Genomic DNA, 22,685 nt, shown 5'->3' with positions numbered 1-22,685 from the left:
GGTGGGTGGGGCTTGCAAATGACGCCACAAAACAAACAGTCAGTAGCACTGCATGCCGGGGGGGGGCTCCAAATAAAGGTTGAATGGTATTTAATCCCAATTAAACTGATTACTTCATTAAATTGTGAGATTTTTGTTTACTCATTTATTTCCCGTAAATCTCGGAAGCAGTTAACGGAGAGCTTATAAACTGTTCCCCAGTGCAACAACGAGAGAGAGAAACTTGAGAGAAAAAATTGAAAGAGCAAAGTTAAAGTTATTGATAATAGAGGCCTATATGAAGCCACAATGGAAAGGGTATTTGTAAATATTGTCCGCATATTCAACTCATCTATTCTTATTGAGTTTTATGAAAATGTTCAATACATTAACAGTGACGAATCATGAATAGAGAAAATATAAGGGTAGTTCAGATTATCCTGACAATAGTTTGTCGTAAAAAGGGAAAAAATAATAATATTGGTGAAAGTTTGAGAGAAATCCTTAAAAGTTAAGGATGTTATTATTATTTATTATGTTTTTATTTGTGACGTCACATACGAGCAAATTCTTCCCCATATGTTATGTAAAATAAAATGCATAAATTTCACATTTTTAATTGTTCGTGATGACCCATTGTTTTATTTCTTTGAAGAGCGGGTGTGAAATATCTTTTCTATATACACTGAAGGTAAAATCAGAAACATTTTCAATTTTCTGTGAAAATGAAATTATGTGTGAAAGCTGCTCATATATGACGACACAAATAATAAAAAAATAAAATAAAATTCAAACAACTTTTTTTTTCTTGTATGGATTTCCATCAAACCTTCACCAATATCGGTAATTATTTTTTTTTTGCTATTCTTATTATAAAATTTGTATCAGGGTGAACTTCCGCTTTCACAGGGTTGCTCGTATATAGCCCCTCCCGTTTCAAAACTTGTCATAATAAATAATCAGCAACAGTTTGAACTTTGAAACAACTGAAAACACTCAATTTGGATGGCTTATAGTAGACTTGTTTTAGATATTGTGCATTTGTTATTAGAAAAATTCATTATATGAAAAAAGCAATGAATAGGCCTATAATGCATTGATCAAAGGAGGATGTATAATCCCGTGAAACAGTTGGATAATGGGCGAAAGCAAAAAAAAAGGGGGCAGACATGGCGTATGGGGCAATAGGCTATTTATATAAAGCTGCGAGCTAGCAAAATATTTAAAAAAATTATTAAAAAATGATTATTTTTATACAGACTGATATAATATTTGTATAAATATATACATGATATAATAGACAGATATGATATTTATATAAAAGTTATTACATTATACCCTTTTTCTTTTCTTTATTCCCTTTTTTCTTCATCGTGAAAGAGTTTTTTGGGGCTATGCCCCAAGCACCTCCCTCACAATGTAAGCCAGTGCCATAAATGGATTGAACCCCAAACGTCCCTAGATCACTAAATCAGTTGTCAATCCAAGTTTTCTAGTTCTTGGAGGAAAAAATTTGAATAAACCTGATTTCATATAATAAAATACAAAAGAACAAGTGGGGATGTGACACCATCAGCCCACCTAATGAAAATTCATGACGACTGTTTTCACAAAATATTGCTAAACTTTAAATTCAATAACTTTGTTATTTGTTATCCGACTTTGATGAAATTTTCAGCATTTTGCTCAGGGAATTCTACTTAGGTTAAAAATACTTTCAGCCCGGACCATCCCTTTAATATTTAAAGGATAAGATAGAGAGGTAAAGTGGTCGCCCTCATTCCCTTCTAGCCCCATCTTTAGCGGGGAGTTGAGCATTTTACCATGGTCTTTTAAAAAAAGTGATTAAGATCACTTGGTGAAAAACTAAGGATGACAGAAATTAGTCTGATGGGTGAACCATCTTACACCTCCTGGCTCATCGGAGATGTGTTTTAGATTTCATTTTTTCAGGGGAGTATCGAATTATCCCCTCCTCTCCCTCTCTGTCCCCCCCCCTCCTTCCCCCCTCTCCCTCACACCTCAGTAGCCTTCCCATGATCCCGGGGAGCGTTTCATAAAGAAACTCGTCGAACGATTTATCCGACAAGTCCCGATTTAACCGACAGTTAATACCATAAAGTTGCTTCTCAGCCAATCAAAATCAAGGAAAGTGGTCAGATCTGACAACTTGTGGGACAAAAATATTGATGAAACGCTTCTCTTGGTGTCTTCCCTTTTTCACCTTCCCTCTCTCTGATCTGTCCATCAATCCATCTTTTCCCCCTATTGCCCCCTCCCCTCTCTCTCTTTTTGAGACCTCATCCCCTGTCTCTCCGAAGGGTCGCGGAACCGGGGAAAGATTGGAATAGCAGTTCCCATTTTTCTAATTAATACGGGAGGCGAAATTACTATCTACATGCGCTTTTACTTGTTCATCCCCCTTCCAACTTAATAAAAAAAAGTCCGAATCTGATGGGGAGCGTTTCGTGAAAGGATTTGTCGGACGAAGTCCCATTTCATCCGACAGTCACCATAGTAACATTGCTTCTCAGCCAATCAAAATCAAGGAAAGTTGTCAGATCTGACAACTTGTCGGACGAAAATGTTGATGAAACACACCCTGCATGCACTCCCATCCCCTCCCCATATCTCCACTTCTCTCTCTTTTCTCTCCCTCTCGCTCTCTCTCCCTGTCTCTCTCTCTCTCGCTCTCTCTCCCTGTCTTCGCATTATTATGAAAGGCACCAGAAGTGAAAAAAATAGCTATAAAACACTTTTGCCTTTAGTTTTCTTGCACATGATAATGTCAGCATTCATATACAAAACTTGATTAAAACAAAACCATGATAATGATAATGATACATTCCAGTCAAGTACTAAATCATGTAAATTCAGAAGAATTAAAAAAAAATCGCGTCCATGAATGACTCTGGTCCCAGCTTCGGTATTTCAAAATCACTTAAAAACACATAACGGTTTTAAAAGAAAGAAATAGCAAACACATATCATTTTCGTTTTGGCGTGAACTCGACTTAACACCTCTTTGATTTACTTAATTTAAAACAATACAGAATTATCTAGCACAATAATAAAAACAAAACATGCAGCGATTACTATAATAAGATACAAATCCCACACCCTATGCGCTGCACTGCAAAAAATATTGGGCAAAGCTTTTACTACCACGAGTGTAATTATGTGTCCAACCAATTTTGGGCAGTATTTTACCCAGTGCGGGAAGCATATTGTCCAGTAAAGTTGAAAAATAAGGACCAATTATTTTAGAATAGGCAACATATTCATCAAACTGGATAAATAGAAATGCCAAAAAGAAATGCCCAATGTTGGTTGGACACAAAATTACCCTCATGGAGCACTTTTACCCAAGAGTGTGGGAATTAAAGAACAATACTTATCGTATCGCCCATGTTGAATAATGTAGTTGAAGTTCAAATTTACGACCATTCCCACGTCATATTTCCGGAATAAATATATACCTATTATCTTAAATAGTGTTATAGATTTTAATCTTCAGTTAGTGTTTGGCTATTTTTGCGATGGATAATGTCAAACCAGCGTCAAAATCCAACTTTCACTTTTTATCCAAAGAAAGTTCTCGAAAATTAATATAGTGAGTTCAATTCAATTCAATTCCATTTATTCACCATACACAAATGTTCAAATACAATACAAGATAACATAAAAATGCATACATCAAAATAGTTTGATAAATTTTTAATCCTCAGTTATAATGTTTGGCTATTTTTTGCGATGGGTAATGTCAAACCAGAGCGTCAAAATTGATAGGAAACGGAAACGGGGATTTCAGTGATTTTTGCAATATGGGCAAAGTGGTTTTATTTAAATCAGGCTATTAATTTTAGTGTGTCTCTCCTCTTTTTAAATACCTATAATAATAATGACGTCAAATTCATGGTCAAACAAAGATGGAAGAGCAAGAAAATAATTTGCCAAGGTTTTATGAGGATACAGAAATTATTTTTTTTGGGGGGAGCTTCTCACTAAATCTCTTAAATAAAGAGAATCCAGATTCATTTTTTTCTACACATTTTACTCTATTTTTCGTAGTCTGTGTCAAATGAGGGTCAAATTTAAACTCATAGTACATTTTTTGATAGTAATATCTGTCTCTGAAATAGTGTTTTTTTTAATTGAGGTACGCATTAGGAGTGGAACCAGAATTGGCAAGAATGGGGACCATTTTTTTTTCACACACAATTCTATATTGCAATAACAAGCATAGAAGGTTATCATAAATCACGGAGAGCTTTTCCCATTAAAATGGATCTAGGAGGGGGGGGTGGGGCAATGCCCGCCCCTCCTGTATTCTCGTCTGAGACGCACTGTATAATATTCTTTCGGTAGTAGCATACCCGGGGTAGCATAGCTTTTTATTCATTGGTGGCTGTCAACATTTTACAAGCCAATGTTACTTATTCAATATATTCATGAACTATGCTGAAATATAGGGACTATTAATTGAAGACACTCTCAATTGCCTGAGCAAAATAAGTTTGGTGAACTTACCGTCGTTTTAACGCGGATTCTGCTATTTTCGACACCATCATCCTCGTTCGTACATTCTTGAACATAGTAAATCTGTTTAACTTCCAATATTACAGAAGAAACAATCACTCGATATCAAATTTCCTCTCTTTGATGTGTTGAGAATATATTCCTGTGAATCACTTTGCTTAAATAAACTCAAATTAGGAAAGGGGCTCCTAAGTATAGTTTCACTCAGGAAATGCGTTTTGTTGGAATTTCCTCGACGTAATAATGACCCATTAATTTGATCATATTTTGGTCTATTGACTCATCGGGAAGGTCTATTTCGAACCACGCAGGTGTAACAACCCATGTCACTGGGGAGTTTTATCGACCCGTGTCATTGGTGAGATTTCTGGACCAAATAACGGATTAACGATTTCCAAGTTTTGATAGATAAATTGCACATTTTCTCTGTATCTTTAAATGCCACAAACCACAAATATAACAACACCCCATGAAAAAAAAACCACAATGCACGAGTGCACGTGCATTATTATATACACACTAATCGCTATAATTATACCCTTTCTCATTTCCAAACATTTTCCTTTCTCCATTTTCTTCTTACCCCTATTATCAATTAAAAATGATTTGAACATAAAAGTCCCTTATGTCACATTATATAGCTCGGCAACGGCCTCTATACAATTAAGAAGACAGTAATTTGAGGACGATGGTGGGCCGACAACATGCATATGTCGTTGTTGTTTTTTTCTGGTTACAATATCGTATACGTTGCAGTCACATTATACCAATTTGACTTCAGATCGATCAAAGATATATTGCTGAGAATGGCATACCATCGGTCGGTTTGGAGTCCGTTTCCTTCGTGTGACTGCGATATTAAAGGATGGAGTTTTCGCTCATTGGGTGATTTCAAGTCCGGTGTTGGCCTTGATGTTGGTGTTAGTGCTGAAATTTGGATTGCTTCCCCTGGCTCCAAAACTTATTCATAGTTTGTAAAACTGATCCAGATCACATTATTAACATCTCAATAAATAGTGAGTGACTTTTCAGGACTATCTTCATTTTATTTTTGGCGTTATAATCGTGTAAAAATTGACCTAACACCAACACCAAGAGGTCAACACTGAACTTGAAATCACCCATTAAGAGTGATCAAGAAAATTCAGAAAATGTATTTTCAATTGCCCTTCGACAAAGAACAATCAAGAAGTCTTTGTCGACAGTGGTGAATCAGAAGAGCAGTTCCGTCCTCAACTCAAGGCATGCATGGACAAACGACATCAGCTCGTAAGCTTTGGACGAACTGCTGTTCCGACTTACAAATTTTCGACAAAGATCTCCCAAAATTTCTCGGTCTTTACATAGATCATGAAAATGTCAAATTGATTATATATGTAAGTTATCTTCTCGAAACACTGGCATTCTGAATAAACTAATATATTTTTTTCCTCATCACATTTTAAAAACATTATATTCTACACTTGTTTTATCCCATATGAATTATGGAATATTGGCCTGGGGTAATTGCAATACAACCTTAATTGATAAAATATTCACGATACAAAAACGAGCAATTAGGGTGGTTAATCAAGTTGGTTTTTATTCCCATACAAACCAATTATTTTTCCAAAATAAAGTACTCAAAATTTCTGATATATATGCATTTCAAGTTGGTATATTTATGTTTCAGCTTTCAAGAGATGAACTGCCTGATATATTTGTTTCTATGTTTCAAAGGAACAATCTAATCCACACATATCCCACTCGGCTAAGTGACTCCTATCACCTTCCGCGTACTCGCACTCTCCTTGCTCAAAGAACAATTGCATTTGAAGGGCCCAGGTTTGGGAACGATCTTCCCCACGATATGGTACATAGTGCCTCACTTCATATATTCAAACGTAAATTGAAAGCGATGCTTATCAATTCTTATAATTTCCCTTTGTAACTTTTATATTCATGTACTTTATTTATACGCTCTGGCTGAGTAATGAGTAATAAATAATAGTCATACAGTGGCAGACTCTTTTTTGTTTATTTATTTTATTATTATTTTATTTTTTTACATTCCTTACATATCCACAATCGTAACATTATGGCATTACTTTGTTATAATCAATTTACTTACCTGTCCTCTCCTCATTAAGACTGATATTTTTCTGGATCCTGTAGACTTAACAAGCTTTGCTTTTTTATGCAGGTCCCCTCATATTTCACTCTTTTAAATTGTCTTTAATTCCAAATCGTTATTTTCTTTAATTTGAATTAATTGTTATGCCTTGTCAGATTTGTATTCTCATGAGTTTTCTGATATTGTTTTCATTTTTTTTATTGTACTTGTGAAATATGTAAAATAAAGTCACATCAAATTAAACTGTTCATTATCATTTGACGGGCATAATTTTAATATATTTATTGAGTTCTTGAACCGTCCACACGTAATTGTCAGCACAAGCCCTCAACGTTGAGTCTGTGGTCATTCCAAATGGGCACTTGAAGTTGCTGTAGGTTCCTGCATGTGTAGATTCATCTGCGATGTTGTCAAGAGATCAAAGGGCTTTCTCCAGGAAGTCGAAGTTTCTATGAAGTAATCAACATTTGGTTAAACAATTTCCGCAAAGAGTTTTCATCGAAATACCATATCATTAATAGCAATGATAAGAAGAATATCTGGTTTCAACGAATGTAAAACTTGCATTGCATCAACATAAAATTCTGAACAATGGAATCATTCTTATAGTCAAAGCGAGTCAAAATGGTCAAAGATACTCGTTTTCAGAATCATTTAACTCAGAGTAAGTCGATTTTCAGTTGAGAACGCACAACTTTGAGCCGGATAAGTCAAACTATTTATTCCCAAATCAGAATTAACTCAGCGTTGACCATAACTCGGTTTGTATTCAGAGCACTATAGCGTACTGTAAGTAAAAAAAAATGAAGTAAGTAGGGCCTAAGTCAGTAAGTTATTCAGTAAGTAGTTAGTCAGTCAGTCCGTCAGTTAGTCAGTAACAATTAATAAGCATGGTCCTAATTTTTAGTGAATATTAGAAAGTCAAATACCAAATCGGCAACTTCGTTATAAATCAAAGTCATGCCAGGCCGGGGCGGCGGAACGTATTTTCATGGGGGGGGGGGGGGGGCAAAGCCCAAAAAGGGCACTTAGGCCTAAGTCAAACTGGTCATTTTGGTGCAAACAGATATTTTCACCATGATGAGATTATCATCAGCATGAAGTAGTGTGTTTCTAAGCATTTTTCTAACTAGGAACACAATGAGTAGGCCTACTAAACAATAATTGATGCGAGCGCGAGCCAAAAATCTTGTGATATTCCAACCTGAAAACTGGACATTCTAAGTATATTTTGTAACCAGGAACACAATGAGTACCTTACTAAGCAATATCTAATGCGAGCGCGAAGCGCGGGCCAAAAAAAGATGTGATATTTACCTGAAAACTGGACATTCCAGGCAGTTTTCTAACCAGGAACCCCATGAGTTCCTTACTAAAAAGAAATAATTGATGCGAGAGCGAGCATTTTTTTTTGGGGTGATATTCCAACCTTAAAACTTGAGCTTTCTAAGCATTTTTGCCATCAGGAACACAATGAGTACCTTTCTAAGCAATAACTGATGCGAGCACGAAGCGCGAGCTAAATATTTTTTTTTGTAAATTTCTAGTCTTTTATTTACTTCAAAAAGGGGCACATTTCTTTTTCCAAAAAGGGCATTTCTATTTTGAAAAAAAGGACTTTGTTTCCTACTGGATTTTTTTTGTTGGGGGGGGGGGGCAAGTGCCATCCCCCTGCCCCCGGTCCCTCCGCCCCTGAGTCATGCTTATACACCATCGTGATCATAATAATAACATGAATTATGCACAACATTATCATGGCTTACCACATATTTGAAAGTATCTTCAGGGAGGGATAAGCGTCGATCAATGGCGAGCTGGCGTCGGGACTGAACCAATTTCATTTTCTTGATTGTCATTTTTCTAGAGTCTCGGCGAATCGACGAACGACTCTGTCCAAGAATTACATCCAACACATTCTGCAGGGTTAGAATTCCCCTGACAACCTACAGGGAAGAAAGGGGTGAGGGGTAAGATTAGATGGGGGGTAAATAAGTTGCCAGCGCTTTACGTCTCTACATTCAAATCATTGGCGTAATGAGCCAACAATGTTATAAAGGGACCAAATAGGTCCATTGCAATAAGTAAAATGTGATTTTTCAAAATAAAATCGGTGACAACACACACTTACCCCAGTCACATTATCATACACAGCCGCTACACGATAGCATCCGATATTCATCTCATCCAGGATATCATAGAGGGGTGTGTTTGAAGCGACTGCATGGAGGGGCTGGCGACCCCCTGAGTCCGTGTCTGACATTACCCCTCGATCCTCAAACTCGTCTTCGAAAAAATTCGTCGTATTCGGGTCACCGAATGTGTTTGCATTCTGGTCTTTGCGGGCGGTCACGTGAGAGAAGTTCACCAATGGAAACTGAGGAGGAACCTAAACGTCACATCGATTGGAAAGATGAAATATTGATTGAGGATTAAAAAATAAATATAATTGACGTTTTGAGAGGGGATATTGATATTACAATTATTGTCACCACATGAACTTTACAAACATCCAAACAAAAATGAAAGAAAAAGTATGACTGTTTATACTTTGGTATAAAGAACAAATCTAGATATTGATAACTGAATCTCCTCACAGTGCACTTTTTATTACTGTTCATGAAATAAATTATCAGTTGTACCATTGGATACAATTGTATAATGATGATTTTGTGCTATGCTTTTTTGTTGAGAATAAACTTGAATTTGAAATCGTTAGTGTACAACACACATTGTCCAAGGAGGGTTTGAACGTCAAACTGTCACCAATCATTGTATCCATGGCAACCTCAAACTCCCAAACCATCTTCTTACCTCATTCAGTGGTATCATTGCATCCATGGCAACCTTCCTACCCGCATCCAATGCGCCCTTTATAATGAGCACCTCATCCGGACTCAAATTCTTTTTCTCAGCCGCAGCGTCTGGTGACGTCATCTGAAGTTCCATTAGAGCAATGAGTTCTAATGATAAGAAAAAACTTTTTTTTTATTATGTACATCATTGTAGAGGTTTCCAAATCCATCTTAAGCGAAAGGAATCTAAAAAAAAGTCGATATGCAAAGTATTCCAAATATGAATTAATCTTCCGAGATCCAAATCCTCCCGCCAACTTTCTTTCTTTTTTTATTGCATCGGGATGACAAGACTTCGAAGCCTGGAGAGCGTCTCATCAACATTTGTTTCCAACAAGTTGTCAGATCTGAAATCCTTCCTTGATTTTGATTGGCTGAGAGTCACTGTTACTATGATGGTAAAATGTCAGATAAAACGGGACTTATAAGATAAAATGTCCGACAGGTCGTTTCATGAAACGCTCCCCATGTTAGACGCCCCCCTTCCCATTAGACATGAGCTGACTAGACTAATTTATTAAGTAATTTTGTTAATATTTCATATTTTTTAAACATATTTTTCTTGTGACCCGTTTGCAATAAAAAAAAAGTTATCTTGACTTTCACGTGTAAATATTTCTTGTAACATTCTTTGACGACGTTTAATTTAAGATAATAACATCACCATTTTGTTGTTGTTATTTGCCCTGAGACCCGACGAAGTATTTGTTAATAAAAACATGAATGAAAAGAAAATGGAATTTAATTTCAATTTTCAACACGCATTTCGGCACCACTTCGGGAACCATATTTTTATTTTATTTTTTTTTTCATTTCATTTCATTTATTTCATTTTATTTCATTTCATTTCATTTTATTTTATTGTATTTTCATTTCATTTCATTTCATTTTATTTTATTTCATTTTATTGCATTTAATTTAATTAAATTTTATTCTATTTTATTTTATTTATATCATTTAATTATTTTTATTCTATCTGATTTTATTTTATTTTATTTATTCGGTTTAAAACATAAATACATGTCACATGATACCTCATCCATTGTTCCAACCAATGGCCGTACAGATTTTTTTTAATATAATATTGTCAGGTATCTGATTCTATAAATATACAAGAAACCTTGCCTGATCTCTGGTAGAATCTCTCCTTTCTCGTTCCCAGGAAGATAGAAAGAAGAAACGCAACGGGCCATGCCACGATGAAGAACAGGAACATTGAGAGATAAACAAACCTATGAAGTGACAGTAACAAAGTGTAATATTAGGAGTTTGTAATAATACAATATATAGTTTTTCAATACTATAAGGTATCTGATTCTATAGATAAACAAGAAACCTTGCCTGATCTCTGATAGAATCTCTCTTTTCTAGTTCCCAGGCAGATAGAAAGAAGAAACGCAACGGGCCATGCCACAATGAAGAATAGGAACATTGAGAGATACACAAATTAACCTGCGAAGTGATATTACAAAGTGTACACCTCAAAAACTGTGGTGTTAACCGGTGTACATAGAGGACCACACCAGTTATTTTACATCGGTGTTAAATTGGTGGTGTTAGTTTTACACCTATAGGTGTTATTACAACACCTTTGGTTGTTACATTTACACTCTTTAGTGTTATGTGCAATCTCTAGGGTGTAGTTTTAACACCCAGGGTGTGGTCCTCTATTAACACCAATTGGTATCAGTTTTAACACCACAGTTTTTACAGTGTAATATCAGGGCCCTGTCTTACAAAGAGTTACGATTGATCCAATCAATCGTAACTCTATGGAAATTTATCAGTGCTATGATTTTTCTATAATACAGGAAATTTATTAAATGTCCTTTATTAAGGAGAACCAGTGGCGTACCGTGGGTCACGGCATTGGGGGGGCACCAGCAAAAATTTTGAGTCACTTAGGGAGCGCGCGAAGCGCGCTCAGTTGTCAGGTATACTGACCTAATAGAGATATTTTATGGACATGCAGTGCCATTAAACGGATATGTATCTCACTGATTGAATAATGCGAGCGCGAAGCGCGAGCTGAAAATTTTTGATATTCAGAGCTAAAAAGGGAAATTATAAGCAATTTTGTTTTATTCATGATACGTAACTGTCTCGCTAAACAAACAATGCGAGCGCGAAGCGTGAGCCAAAAATTTTATATATTGACCCTAAACAGGGAAATTTTAAGGACTATATTTCAGAATCCATTATGAGTATAAATATCTCACCATAGTCATCTAATGCTAATGCCATCCTTTGCTGATTTTGTCAGAATTACTTCTAAACACAGTCATGAGGCACCTTTGGTAGTCATTGTAATCATTATCAAACGCATCTTACTAATCAAATACTGCAAGCGCGAAGCGCTAGCTGAAAATTTAGGAAATTCAGACATGAAGAGAGGTATTCTAAGGCGTGTTTGTAGGAATTCCCTAAGACCGTGCATATTTCACTAACCAAATGATGCGAGCGCGAAGCGCGAGCTAAATTTTTTGTATATATTGACCCCAAACATGGATATTTTAAGGACTATGTTTTTTAGGAATTCATTAAGGGTATACATAATTATCTCACCATAGTCATCTAATGCAAGTGCCAAGCGCTTGCTGATTTTGTTAGAATTACATCTAAACACATGAAGTACTTTTTGAAGTAATTGTAATCATGATTATCATATGCATCTCACTAATCAAATACTGCGAGCGCGAAGCGCGAGCTGAAAATTATGTAGGAAATTCAGACCTGAAGAGGGGCATTCTAAGGCTTGTTTGTAGAAATTCACTAAGACCCTACGTATTTCACTAACCAAGTGATGCGAGCGCGAAGCGCGAGCTGAACATTTTTTTATATTCAGATCAGAAAAATTGACGTTTTAAGGACTGATCTAAGTTAATGAAGAGCAGAAATCTCACCAATCTACTTATGCGAACGTTAGCACGGACAAAAATTGTTTTATAACAAGACCTTAAAATAGGGCAATCACTTTAAGTAGTCATGAAAACGAAGAATATGTCACTACATAAAACAATAATAACTCGAATTGCGAGGAAATATATTTGTTGTATATTGATTTGAAAACGGGAGGTTTTAGTACAACGGGATTATATATATAGTTAAACAGTCTATGCGAACACCAGGAACAACATGAACAATGAAGACACAATGAAGCAAATAATGTTTTATAAACTATGAAAAAATGCTTCTTATTTAACATAACATATAACATAACATAATATAACATTATAATGAACAATAATTTCTTCTTTTCCCACTACGTTTCTCTTCCCTTTTCCCTCTTTTTCTCATTTTCACCGGGTTTTTTTTTTTTGCCAGCCGATGGGGGGGGGGCACGTGCCCCCAATGCCCCCCCATGTAGTTACGCCACTGAGGAGAACACACCAAATTTTTAAGAAATAATGGATTCATGGATATACATTCATATCTAGTAAATATTTTGAACAAACATGCATTTAATACGTTGACTTTGCTGGATTTCCATAGTTTCGATTGATCGGATCAATCACAACTCTTTATAAGACGGGCCCCAGGAGTACCGTTTCGTTTGTAATAATACCATATATCCTCCTTCCTCCCCCTACTCTACTCTACTACTTAATTACTACTACTACTACTACTACTACTACTACTACTACTACTACTACTACTACTACTATACTACTACTACTGCTACTAATACTACTACTACTACTATTAATACTACTACTACTACCTCTACTATACTACTATTGCTACTATGCTACTGCTGCATGCTGCCGCTATACTACTATATTACTACTACTACTAATGCAACTCCTACCACTTCTAGTAAAAACTCTTAAAATATTTTTAGAAATGAATCAGCTAAAATGACAAAATCATAGTTCTATGTGTGTATTTTGAGTCGTATGTCTCACTTCATGTTAGTCAGAAATGTTAATAGTCAAATGTGACTGATATATTCATTGAGTCCATCAGCTCAGTATTTCATCTGATCACTTCTTATAAAGTGCGTCCCAGAAAACACGAAACCGAGATTTAGTGATGATTTATCATAACTTAATCATAAATGAAATAGACAAATGACCTACCAACGTAAAGCTTAGAATCTCCTCTTTCATCTAGTACTACTTAGATTATTCCTCCTTCACGCATGAGTGACAAAAAAAAATCAAAGAAAGGATGCCAAAAACTCATTTTGGCGGGGTGTATCTAAATTTCAAAAAGAAAGTCACATGGCTAAAAAGTTCAATATCTGCTCTTTTATACCCTAATCACAACAAATGGTCAAGAAGTAAAAAAGTTGTGATCCCTCAAAACAATGCTTGTATTTCTATAATTTTATTAAATAAACGTGTTTTCACCAGTTTCCCACAGAAACTATCGCACGGTAACAAAAGGGTTAATGCATGGCTGATCGTCAACAAAACAGAGCGTCGAGTGAGTTTGAACGCTAACCTGTAAAACCTCTTCATTTTATGAAATTATTGAAATTCAACCCTTATTTTTAATAACCAGAACTTTGTTATTCCTTGACCATTTTCTGTAATTGAGGTATCAAATTAAAGAGTAGATACTGAACCTTTTAAAAATATGGTTTTCTTTTTAAACCTAGATACAGCCCGCCAAGTGACTTTTTGGAATCCCCTTTTCAAATTGGTTTTGCTCACTCTTGCGTGAATGAGAAATAATTTAAATAATCCCGGATGAAAGAGGAGATTCTAAGCTTTAAAATGGTAGGTCATTTGTCTACTGTATTTGTGATTAAGTTATGATAAATCATCGATAAATCTCGGTTTCGTTTTTTCTGGGACGCACTGTATATAAGTTCTTGTATCAAGAGTTTAAAGGGGAAGTCCACCCTGATAACAAGTTACTGTAATAATAGCACAAAGAATAATACAAACATATATATAATATTTGCGTTGTGACGTCATATGCGAGCAGCTTCCATGCATATCGTAGGGTAAAAAATCAATGAAATATGAAAATGGTTTTATTGTACCTTCAGCAAATTCATTCCTAAAGCGAAAAAAATAAAAAAGCTATAACGAGCCATTAACAAAAATGGAATGTATATTACGCAAAATGATGTCACAAATCAAAAACATGAAATTCCAATAACTTTCTTACAATGGATTTTCCTCAAATCTTCACTAATATTTTGCTATCATTTTTCACTCTATTTTTAGAATACATTTTCTGCAGGGTGCTTCCCCAGTAACACTCTTCGTATATTGACAATATATTGATCGCGAGCAATAAGTATATCTCTTATACTCATAAGAAAATGAATTTTAAAGCATAATAGACAAGCTTGCAGTTAGTTAATGATCGGTAAAATATAGTCCAGGGACAATGTCGGACCAACCCTGTAATTTTTAGAAAAAGATACATTATCCTGCCAATAATTGATTTATAGGATCATATGCCGGGTACCAGCACCGTTCAATGCTACTGACCTGGAGATCAAATTATCATTGTTCTCTCCCCCATTTTGACAAGGAAACAAAATTTGTTAAGAACACTGATGATGGTGGTGGTTATGATGATGATGATGATCGTTATCATGATAATAACAATAATGAAATAATCATTATAGTATGTAGTAGTAATAGTGATAGCTATATTGATAACAGTAATGATGATAGTGACATTAGTTATAACAATTATAGTAATAATAATGATATTTATGATAATAATAATAAAATAATAAATGGAATAAAGAAAACTTATATAAATTATTTCATTGTAAATTCTCACCACGTCATGATTCCAGCTAGAGCTAGGCCATGCCTCTCACCAATCGCCTGAGGAAGTACTCTGAAAAAGGAGATTAACAAAAATAAATTTGTAAGATGCTTATACCAAGTTTTCAAAAAGGGAAGTTTAGCCTTATAAACGTTTATTGTAAAAACAAGAGAAAAATGCAATAAACATACTGTCTCGTTAATGTTTGAGAAATTCTCTCAAAAATTAAGAAGGTTTTTAGAATTCTATATTTTTTTTATTTGTGACGTCATATGCGAGCAGATTCCATGCACATCGTGTAACAAAAATCTCAATGAAATTTTATTTTCTCACAAAATTAAAAATTGTACCTTTAGGGTATAAACAAACAAATCATTTCACACCCGCCCCTGAAAGAGAGAAAAAAATAAAGTCAACACAAACCATTAAAAAATTGAAATTTATGCATTTTATATTACATATAACAAGTAATGCAGCTACTCTTATATGACATCACAACTCACAAATTCTAATTCTTTCCTAATTTTTAATTAATTTTCCTCAAACCTTCACCAATGTCCCGGGACCCATGTTTTATATTATTGTTCTGCGATTTTAACAAATTTTTTTTCTTCAGGGTGAACTTCCCCATTAAGGAGAATCCATATAACATTCTTAAAAATAAAACCTTGGATAACCCATCCACGGCATCATTGGTTTACCCACGGAACTATAGAAGAAAGGCTTTCCCCGCCAACAGGCGCGCCGGAACACTTTCAGTTTTGGGGTGGCAAAATCCCGAAGGGGGCACAATATATTTGACAGCGAGAGATACCGAAGCGATCGAGCGGGAGAGGGGGTTGGACCCCCGTAAGGACTTTGTGTACAAATGGAGTATAAAAGTTGCGTTTCTAAGAGAATTCAAAAATAAATTTCTTGAGAATTAAACATAGAATTCACTACGAAAGACTATACTCAGAGTTTATGAGAACCTATAAAATCTACGCGCAAAATGTGTTTTTTGTGTCTGATCAATTAAATTACGTAATACGCTTATATTGACTCAAAATACCAGAAATTACATTTTTCATGCATTATCCTTTCAGAAATATTTATTTATGTACAGTTACATACACGGACGACGCGAGAGAGCACAATTATCATAAGTTTCAAGGAGTGTATTAAGCATAAGAAGCGTAACAACAGACATTCTAATGAATGTCTTTTCAAATTCAAAATGTCATACTGTTCTGACGTGGCAGACGTCGATAAGCACTTAAATCCCCATTTTATGCAAATCATTTCTGACCTCAGCATTGGAGATAGTCAGTCCCTGATTATCCATGCATAGGCAAAACGTTTCATATTTTGTAACTGGAGGAAAAAGAATTATGACCTGCTTAATTATTGTCTAACAATTTTAAACTTTTCTGAAAATTTAAAACATTACTCGATTTATGTGTTTCCTTTGGCATGTTTTGTATGGCTGGGAAGCACTTTTGGATGACCCCTTCAAAATGTTCTTTTTTCTTTACATATTTTCTGGGGGAAATGTGACCATAACTAGGAAATGATGAATATCAAATTCCAGGAAATATTAATTTGTAAATAATCATGAATTAACAAACTACGGCAGTTCATAATGTACATTATGTAACATTATTTAGAAGAAAACAATTACATTCCAATAGCGGAGTTTTCGAAAAAGTGGTTAGAGGAAGAAGTGAAATTGATTGTTCAAATGAGCGTAGTCCTGATAAAGACAGTAAACCAGAAAAGGTTGAAGACTTGAAGAGGCTTGATTAGTTGATTGATGAGTACTCCTGCTCTGCACTCCATTCGCCGACTCAAGCTAGCATCTTCTCATTTATCCAATAAGCAACTACTCAAGCCTCTATAACTCTTTAAACTTTTCGGTTTTACAGCTATTTTCATATTCCATATGTTGCTCGAGTAACTAGCGTTCACGCGCGTTGGTGATATCGGGTCCGGGGAGCATTTCATAAAAGGACTTGTCGGACGTTTTATCCGCCAAGTCCTGTTTTATCCGACAGTTGCTATGGTAACAATGCTTCTCAACCTATCAGAATACAGGAAAGTTGTCAGATCTGACAACTTGTCGGACGAAAATATTGATGAAACACCACCCCGGTCCGAGCGTTTCTGTGCGACCGCGCGTTTGTTAGCCGACACAGCATTGGTGAACCACTTTCATTCGGTTTTAGTCTTTAAAAGGTTAAACGTTATCACACTGTAATAAGATGGAAAAGGGGCTTATCAAAGGTATGTTTCACAGAGGGACATATTCGTCAAAAGACGCAAGGCTTACTATGATGTGTAATTGCCCCGTCAGGGGCGAAATTTTTTCATTTTTGACAATGGAAATGACAATTCTTAGGCAGAAAAGTGCCTTCATCGTTTACTTTTGTCCTTAAGTAATATAGTTTTTCTACTTTTAGGGGGGCACATGGGGGGGGCAAAATCTCGTTTTGCCCCCCAAAAATTTTCTTTGGGGGGGCAAGTGCCCCCCCGCTTACGGCGCCCTTGCCCGCCAAAATAAAAAAACAGTAGTATATTGCACTAAACGTGCTAAAAAAAATGCTGGTTTGCCTTTTCCATGGCCCTCTGTTCATTTTGTTTATTTCTGATCATTTCTTGGAGACAAGTTTTACAAGTTTGGTGGTCCTTGATCTTTTTGCCGATTTTTTCTTTTCGTTTGTTAGTAATAATGGATAATAATTTTTTTTACGAAGTAAGAATGCCCTTCTGTAAAATTGTACTTGATTTGTATTGTTTTATATTACTTTGTAAGTTTGTATTACGTTTTGAATGGAAATGAAATAAAAGAATTGAATTGAACAAAAATGATAAATTCTGCTATAACGAACGAATAAATAAAGTATGAGCCGAAAACAACTTGATTAATAGATACCAAGTAAAATAATACAGAAAATATTATGAAACGCCACTGGAATACTCTGAAAATGACAGCAATGGCAATGGAATACTAGTAACATTTATGACATGAAAGGAAAGGTAGATGAATTGAAAATAGCAATTATGAGTATGGTGGTGGTGGTGATGATGATGACGATAAATATGATGATGTTGACAACGATGTTGATGATATTGGGAATGGTGAAGATGATGACTCTAGTGATGACAACGAGGATGATGACGATCAGTCGACTGCGGATCCCTATGCTAATGAACAAATGAGTAAGTGAATTTCAGGCCTGAGAGATACTTCAAACGAAATTTCTTTCTCTGTTTTCTCTTGCAAATATTGTGCCAAACTTTTTTGGGGGGCCCAAATACTATTTATTGTATATCATCAGACAGCTCTTACTCTGCAGATGTCAACTCTTGATATGTGCACCTTTTAGATGGGTCAAGAGCCAACTTTTTCCATCAAAATACAATACGAGATTTCTGAAATTTCTGAGTAGCATAAAATGCAATGTTCTGATCGGCTGAATAATGTTTACAAAACAACAGGCGCGGGTAATTTTGAAGAGATTACCACATTATAGTGTGTGTGGCCTTGGAGAGCCCCAGTGTGGAAACCGTTGGAATTTGGATGGAAGTGTACGTGGTCTCTATGACCAATCAGAGCGCAGTATTCTTGTTTTTGAGCCAACAAATTGTACTTGGCCTAGGGAAAATGCATATGCTGACACATCTAAAATACCTCTTCTTGTAAAACCTATATCATTAAAGTTTAGATGTTCAGCTTTATCATTATTTAAATTTCATTTGGGATTAAACAGAAATTAAGTCATTATAGAATCAACTTTTGTCGTATCAAAATAATCATTTTCACATGACAAAAAAAATTTTGGTTTTAAATAAAAAGTTTCATCTATATTACAAAATCTTTTTAAAAATCCAGACACATGACCTGAAAGAATTTGTCTTCTTTATAAAGTCACCAAATACATGAAATTTGCTCAATATCTGAGCAGCAATGGCCCAATAAAAAGACGTGTTTTCGTCCGCACCAGGCTCATAAGATATGCAAAAACCTTCTAGTCATGAATATCACTTGGATAAAAGATGCAACTTTTTGAGGACCTGCCGACTGATTGCGATGATGATGATGATGATAATGATGATGTTGACGAGGATGATAATGAAAATTATGACGATAATGACGCTTGTGATGATGACGGTGACGATAATGGTGACGATGATGATGACGATGATGATGATGATGATGAAGGAGAAGTTTTAAAAATGATGAGGAAGGGGAAGAGACTGATAATATAGTAGTAGCAATATCAACAAAAAAGAATCATGATTATCATAATTGATATTAATGTATTGACAGCCTTAATGATGACAAAATAATTTACTTGTTGAAGAAGAAGACGACAAACGAGGAGAGGAGGATGGAGAACACTGGTCTGACGATGAAGTTGAGGAGAATGGGAAGGCATACGATGGCGGCAACGCTCCCGATGTTGAGGGTGACGAGGAGCATGTGAGGGCTCTTGAGTAGGGGGATGACCCGGTAGGCGTAGAGGCGCTCCCTGGCGGACCCCTGGCGGATGCAGAGCTCCAGACGGGTCAGATCCAAGGAGAAAAAGCTCGTAGTGAGGGCAGAGTATAGGCCTGGTATAATGATAAGTTAGGGTACTATTATTTAGGGGTGGTGCTGTATTTGGTGACCCCCCCACATTTTTTAAATTAAAAATTCCATTATAAAAAAAGACATAGAAAAATGTATTTTAAAAAATATATAGAAAGAGTACTGAAGTCGTGTAACTATATATAATTTGCAAAATAGCTAAAATATATTTCATTTGTATTCCAACGCCCTTGGCAGTAGATTCGACCCTACAGTTCCGGCGTCGAAGCATCGACAATTTCAAATCGCTTGTTCATACCCTTTTGCTCCAATACTTGAATTTAATTGAATAGCAAAAGATGAAAGCAATTGATGATTGATGAAAGAGTTGCTTCACGACCAGTGGACATACACTTGTCACTGATGCCCACTTTCGATATCTAAGACCAAAACAGGGTAAAATATATATAGTGTATATCTCGTATTATGTTGGAAACAAAGCCCATAGGGGAGCCTTTCATGATCGGACTTGCTGGATCCCTTTTTTATTCGACAATTACTGTAGTAACAGTGCTTGTAAGTCAATCAAAATCAAGGAAAGTTGTCAGATCTGACAACCTATCAGACAACAAATGTTGATGAAACACGGCCCTAAACTCAAACTTGAAAAAGAGGGCTAGCCAAAGTTTGTAACATTCTCATCAGCTTATTATATGACCATATAGCTATATTCTAGCTCATGCTCACGTCGTTGGTACACTCATGTGATATTTTGCTCGTAGTTCTCGTGACTTTATTATATCATTTTCTTTTGATAACTTCGATATATTATTTGCCTATTAATTTAATAAAGTTTGCCCGTTTTCTGTCTCACGGGTGCAAAGCTTCTTGGCCGCACGACTCGATTCTTTTTTAAAACCAATTTTTACATCGTAGGCCATGACGGCCACACGCATGACTCGTAGGCCGACATCGTACAATTTGAAAATACCTGACATCAGAGAAAGAGTGACGTAGAGGAAAATGCTGATAAAGAACCACGTGTCATTCGGTTCAACGAATCTCTGGATGCTCGTGGCACACAGCAAAGAGGCGTTCACGAGGTCAAGAGCCTCGTGGTAATCAAGTGGAACGTATTGAACAGACGATGATAAACCAACACTGCTCGTTGTATTCAAGTTGGTCGTCGAGTTGATAGTCGAGATGGTTGAATTCATTATCGAAATGGTTGTGGAATTCAACAAGGTTTTTGGACTCGTCGAAATACTTGAATTAATCATCGTGGAGGCTGTGGAATTCGCCAAGGTGGTTAGACTCGTCGAGATGGTTGAATTCATCATCGAGATGGTTGTCGAATTTGCCAAGGTGGTTAGTCTCGTCGGAATAGGTGTATCCATTGAAAATGTTGAATTCATGTTTCTCCTCTTTTGAATTGGACCACTTTATGGCCTAGTCTCCCGCTAAAGATTGACCTGCAGTGAGAGAGAGAGAGGGAGGGGAGGTGTAGATTAATGGAGAAGGATAATCGAAGGTGCATACCTGGATAATAATCCTGGAATTTCTTCTGAAAAAAAATATAAATAAAACACAGAAAAGATGGGCAGAGGTGGCCTTGGGCCGGATTCGTCGTGTACTTCCAGCGGGCTGCGCGCTTCCTCACTTTCTATCCCTTCGTTTATGATAAAACCATAAGGGAAATCTAAACAAAACAAACCACCAGCCGCAAAACAAACAAACAAACATTGACTGTTTTTGACGAAATCACTTTTTGTATGAATATTTATGACTGAAAATGGTTTGTTTTTTATATTCAAAAATATTATGTCATACAATTAAATCGTTGAAAAGTATAGTAGGAGCAAAATGTCGCGATAAAAAAACCGACAAAAGATCGAATTTATAGAAACACTGAAAATCTGGTGACACATAACGACAAGTCTGTTTTATAGTTACTAGTAAATTCAAATAATTGCATTTGCTTACCTGGTAAATTTATCAGCGCTCAGCAAATATAATGATAGGTGCTCCTTTTATCATCAACATACACCATAAACGCATATATCATTCTCGGCGCACATCTAATCAAGCAGACTGTTACTTTGCGAAAGATTCTTAAAATAATGATGAAAAGCGTTCATTGCAATGTGATGTTTACAGAAAAGGCTCATGTCATTACTGCAAACAGCCTTGCTTGGTAAAAGTTATCAGAAATTAAATGAGAAAGTCATGGCATAAAATCTATACTGCCACGAATCATTCTCGATAAGGGAATATAGGCCTATAATAAAAAAAAATCAGTTATGTAATGACCTGGCATTTTTATTTGACATGTCCTTGTCTGATCGAAATGATATACTGCCCGATGAGGCCAAAATTACCAGCTATTTTTTCGACCTTCACAAATTCATGTGCCGTCACACGAGCTTGGGCGTTTTGGGGGCTAATTGAATATAGCGCTCTCATGTGGTTGGGTAGGTGGAAAATCTTGTCAGGAAGGGCAAACTGAAACATTTTATGACAACTGCAAACAGGAATCAAAACTATCCGAAAATAACGAGAGCACAAAAAAGGTCATTGAGGATATTCTTCCCTTGATTTAAATGTATGCTAAATTCTTTCCTTTTCAAACCCTTGAATTTACCGATCCATTGATACGTTCCCCATTAAGATCCTAATAATGTGATTACTTGCGTTCTTTTTCATTCTAACTCATCGTTTTTCTTTCTGAGCGCTAGCAATAAAACACTTGATTATAATTTGCACTTCATAAAAAAACAGATATAACATTCATTACAGAGTTTTACCTTTTGGTTATTTTGTATCACAATATCACTTATCGAAACGTATACTTAAACTACGTATTTCATGTAGGCGTTTATGTATATATTTTGTCAAGTTTTGTATTCATTACGAT

General features: G+C 35.8%; 1 protein-coding gene across 1 annotated transcript; it reads right to left on the bottom strand.

Moving 5' to 3' along the window:
- Positions 1-6,908: 6,908 nt before the first annotated feature.
- On the bottom strand, positions 6,909-22,049 carry LOC121413607 (DUF21 domain-containing protein At2g14520-like). Its single transcript, XM_041606497.1, has 9 exons — positions 21,755-22,049; positions 20,763-21,243; positions 19,557-19,815; positions 15,235-15,294; positions 10,609-10,715; positions 9,443-9,591; positions 8,760-9,017; positions 8,395-8,574; positions 6,909-7,080 (listed from the first exon to the last, which is right to left on the bottom strand). The coding sequence occupies exons 2-9, from the start codon at positions 21,184-21,186 to the stop codon at positions 7,042-7,044; spliced, it is 1,476 nt and encodes a 491-aa protein (XP_041462431.1). The 5' UTR covers positions 21,187-21,243; positions 21,755-22,049; the 3' UTR covers positions 6,909-7,041.
- Between the last annotated feature and the right edge of the window lie 636 nt (positions 22,050-22,685).

The sequence above is a fragment of the Lytechinus variegatus genome, chromosome 4 (assembly GCF_018143015.1).
Source record: "Lytechinus variegatus isolate NC3 chromosome 4, Lvar_3.0, whole genome shotgun sequence".
Classification (NCBI taxonomy): domain Eukaryota; kingdom Metazoa; phylum Echinodermata; class Echinoidea; order Temnopleuroida; family Toxopneustidae; genus Lytechinus; species Lytechinus variegatus.
Note: the sequence above shows the minus strand (reverse complement) of the source record. Positions and strands in the feature narration are given on the sequence as shown.

Bases quoted from the DNA above. Each gene is read 5' to 3' on its own strand.
- LOC121413607 (XM_041606497.1), bottom strand. From the start codon at position 21,186: ATGAATTCAACATTTTCAATGGATACACCTATTCCGACGAGACTAACC. The intron at 9,592-10,608 runs GCAAGGTTTCTT...TCTTATCATTAG, and splicing joins GAGATTCTACCAGAGATCAG to AACTCATTGCTCTAATGGAA. The intron at 9,018-9,442 runs GTAAGAAGATGG...TGTGACGTTTAG, and splicing joins CAATGATACCACTGAATGAG to GTTCCTCCTCAGTTTCCATT.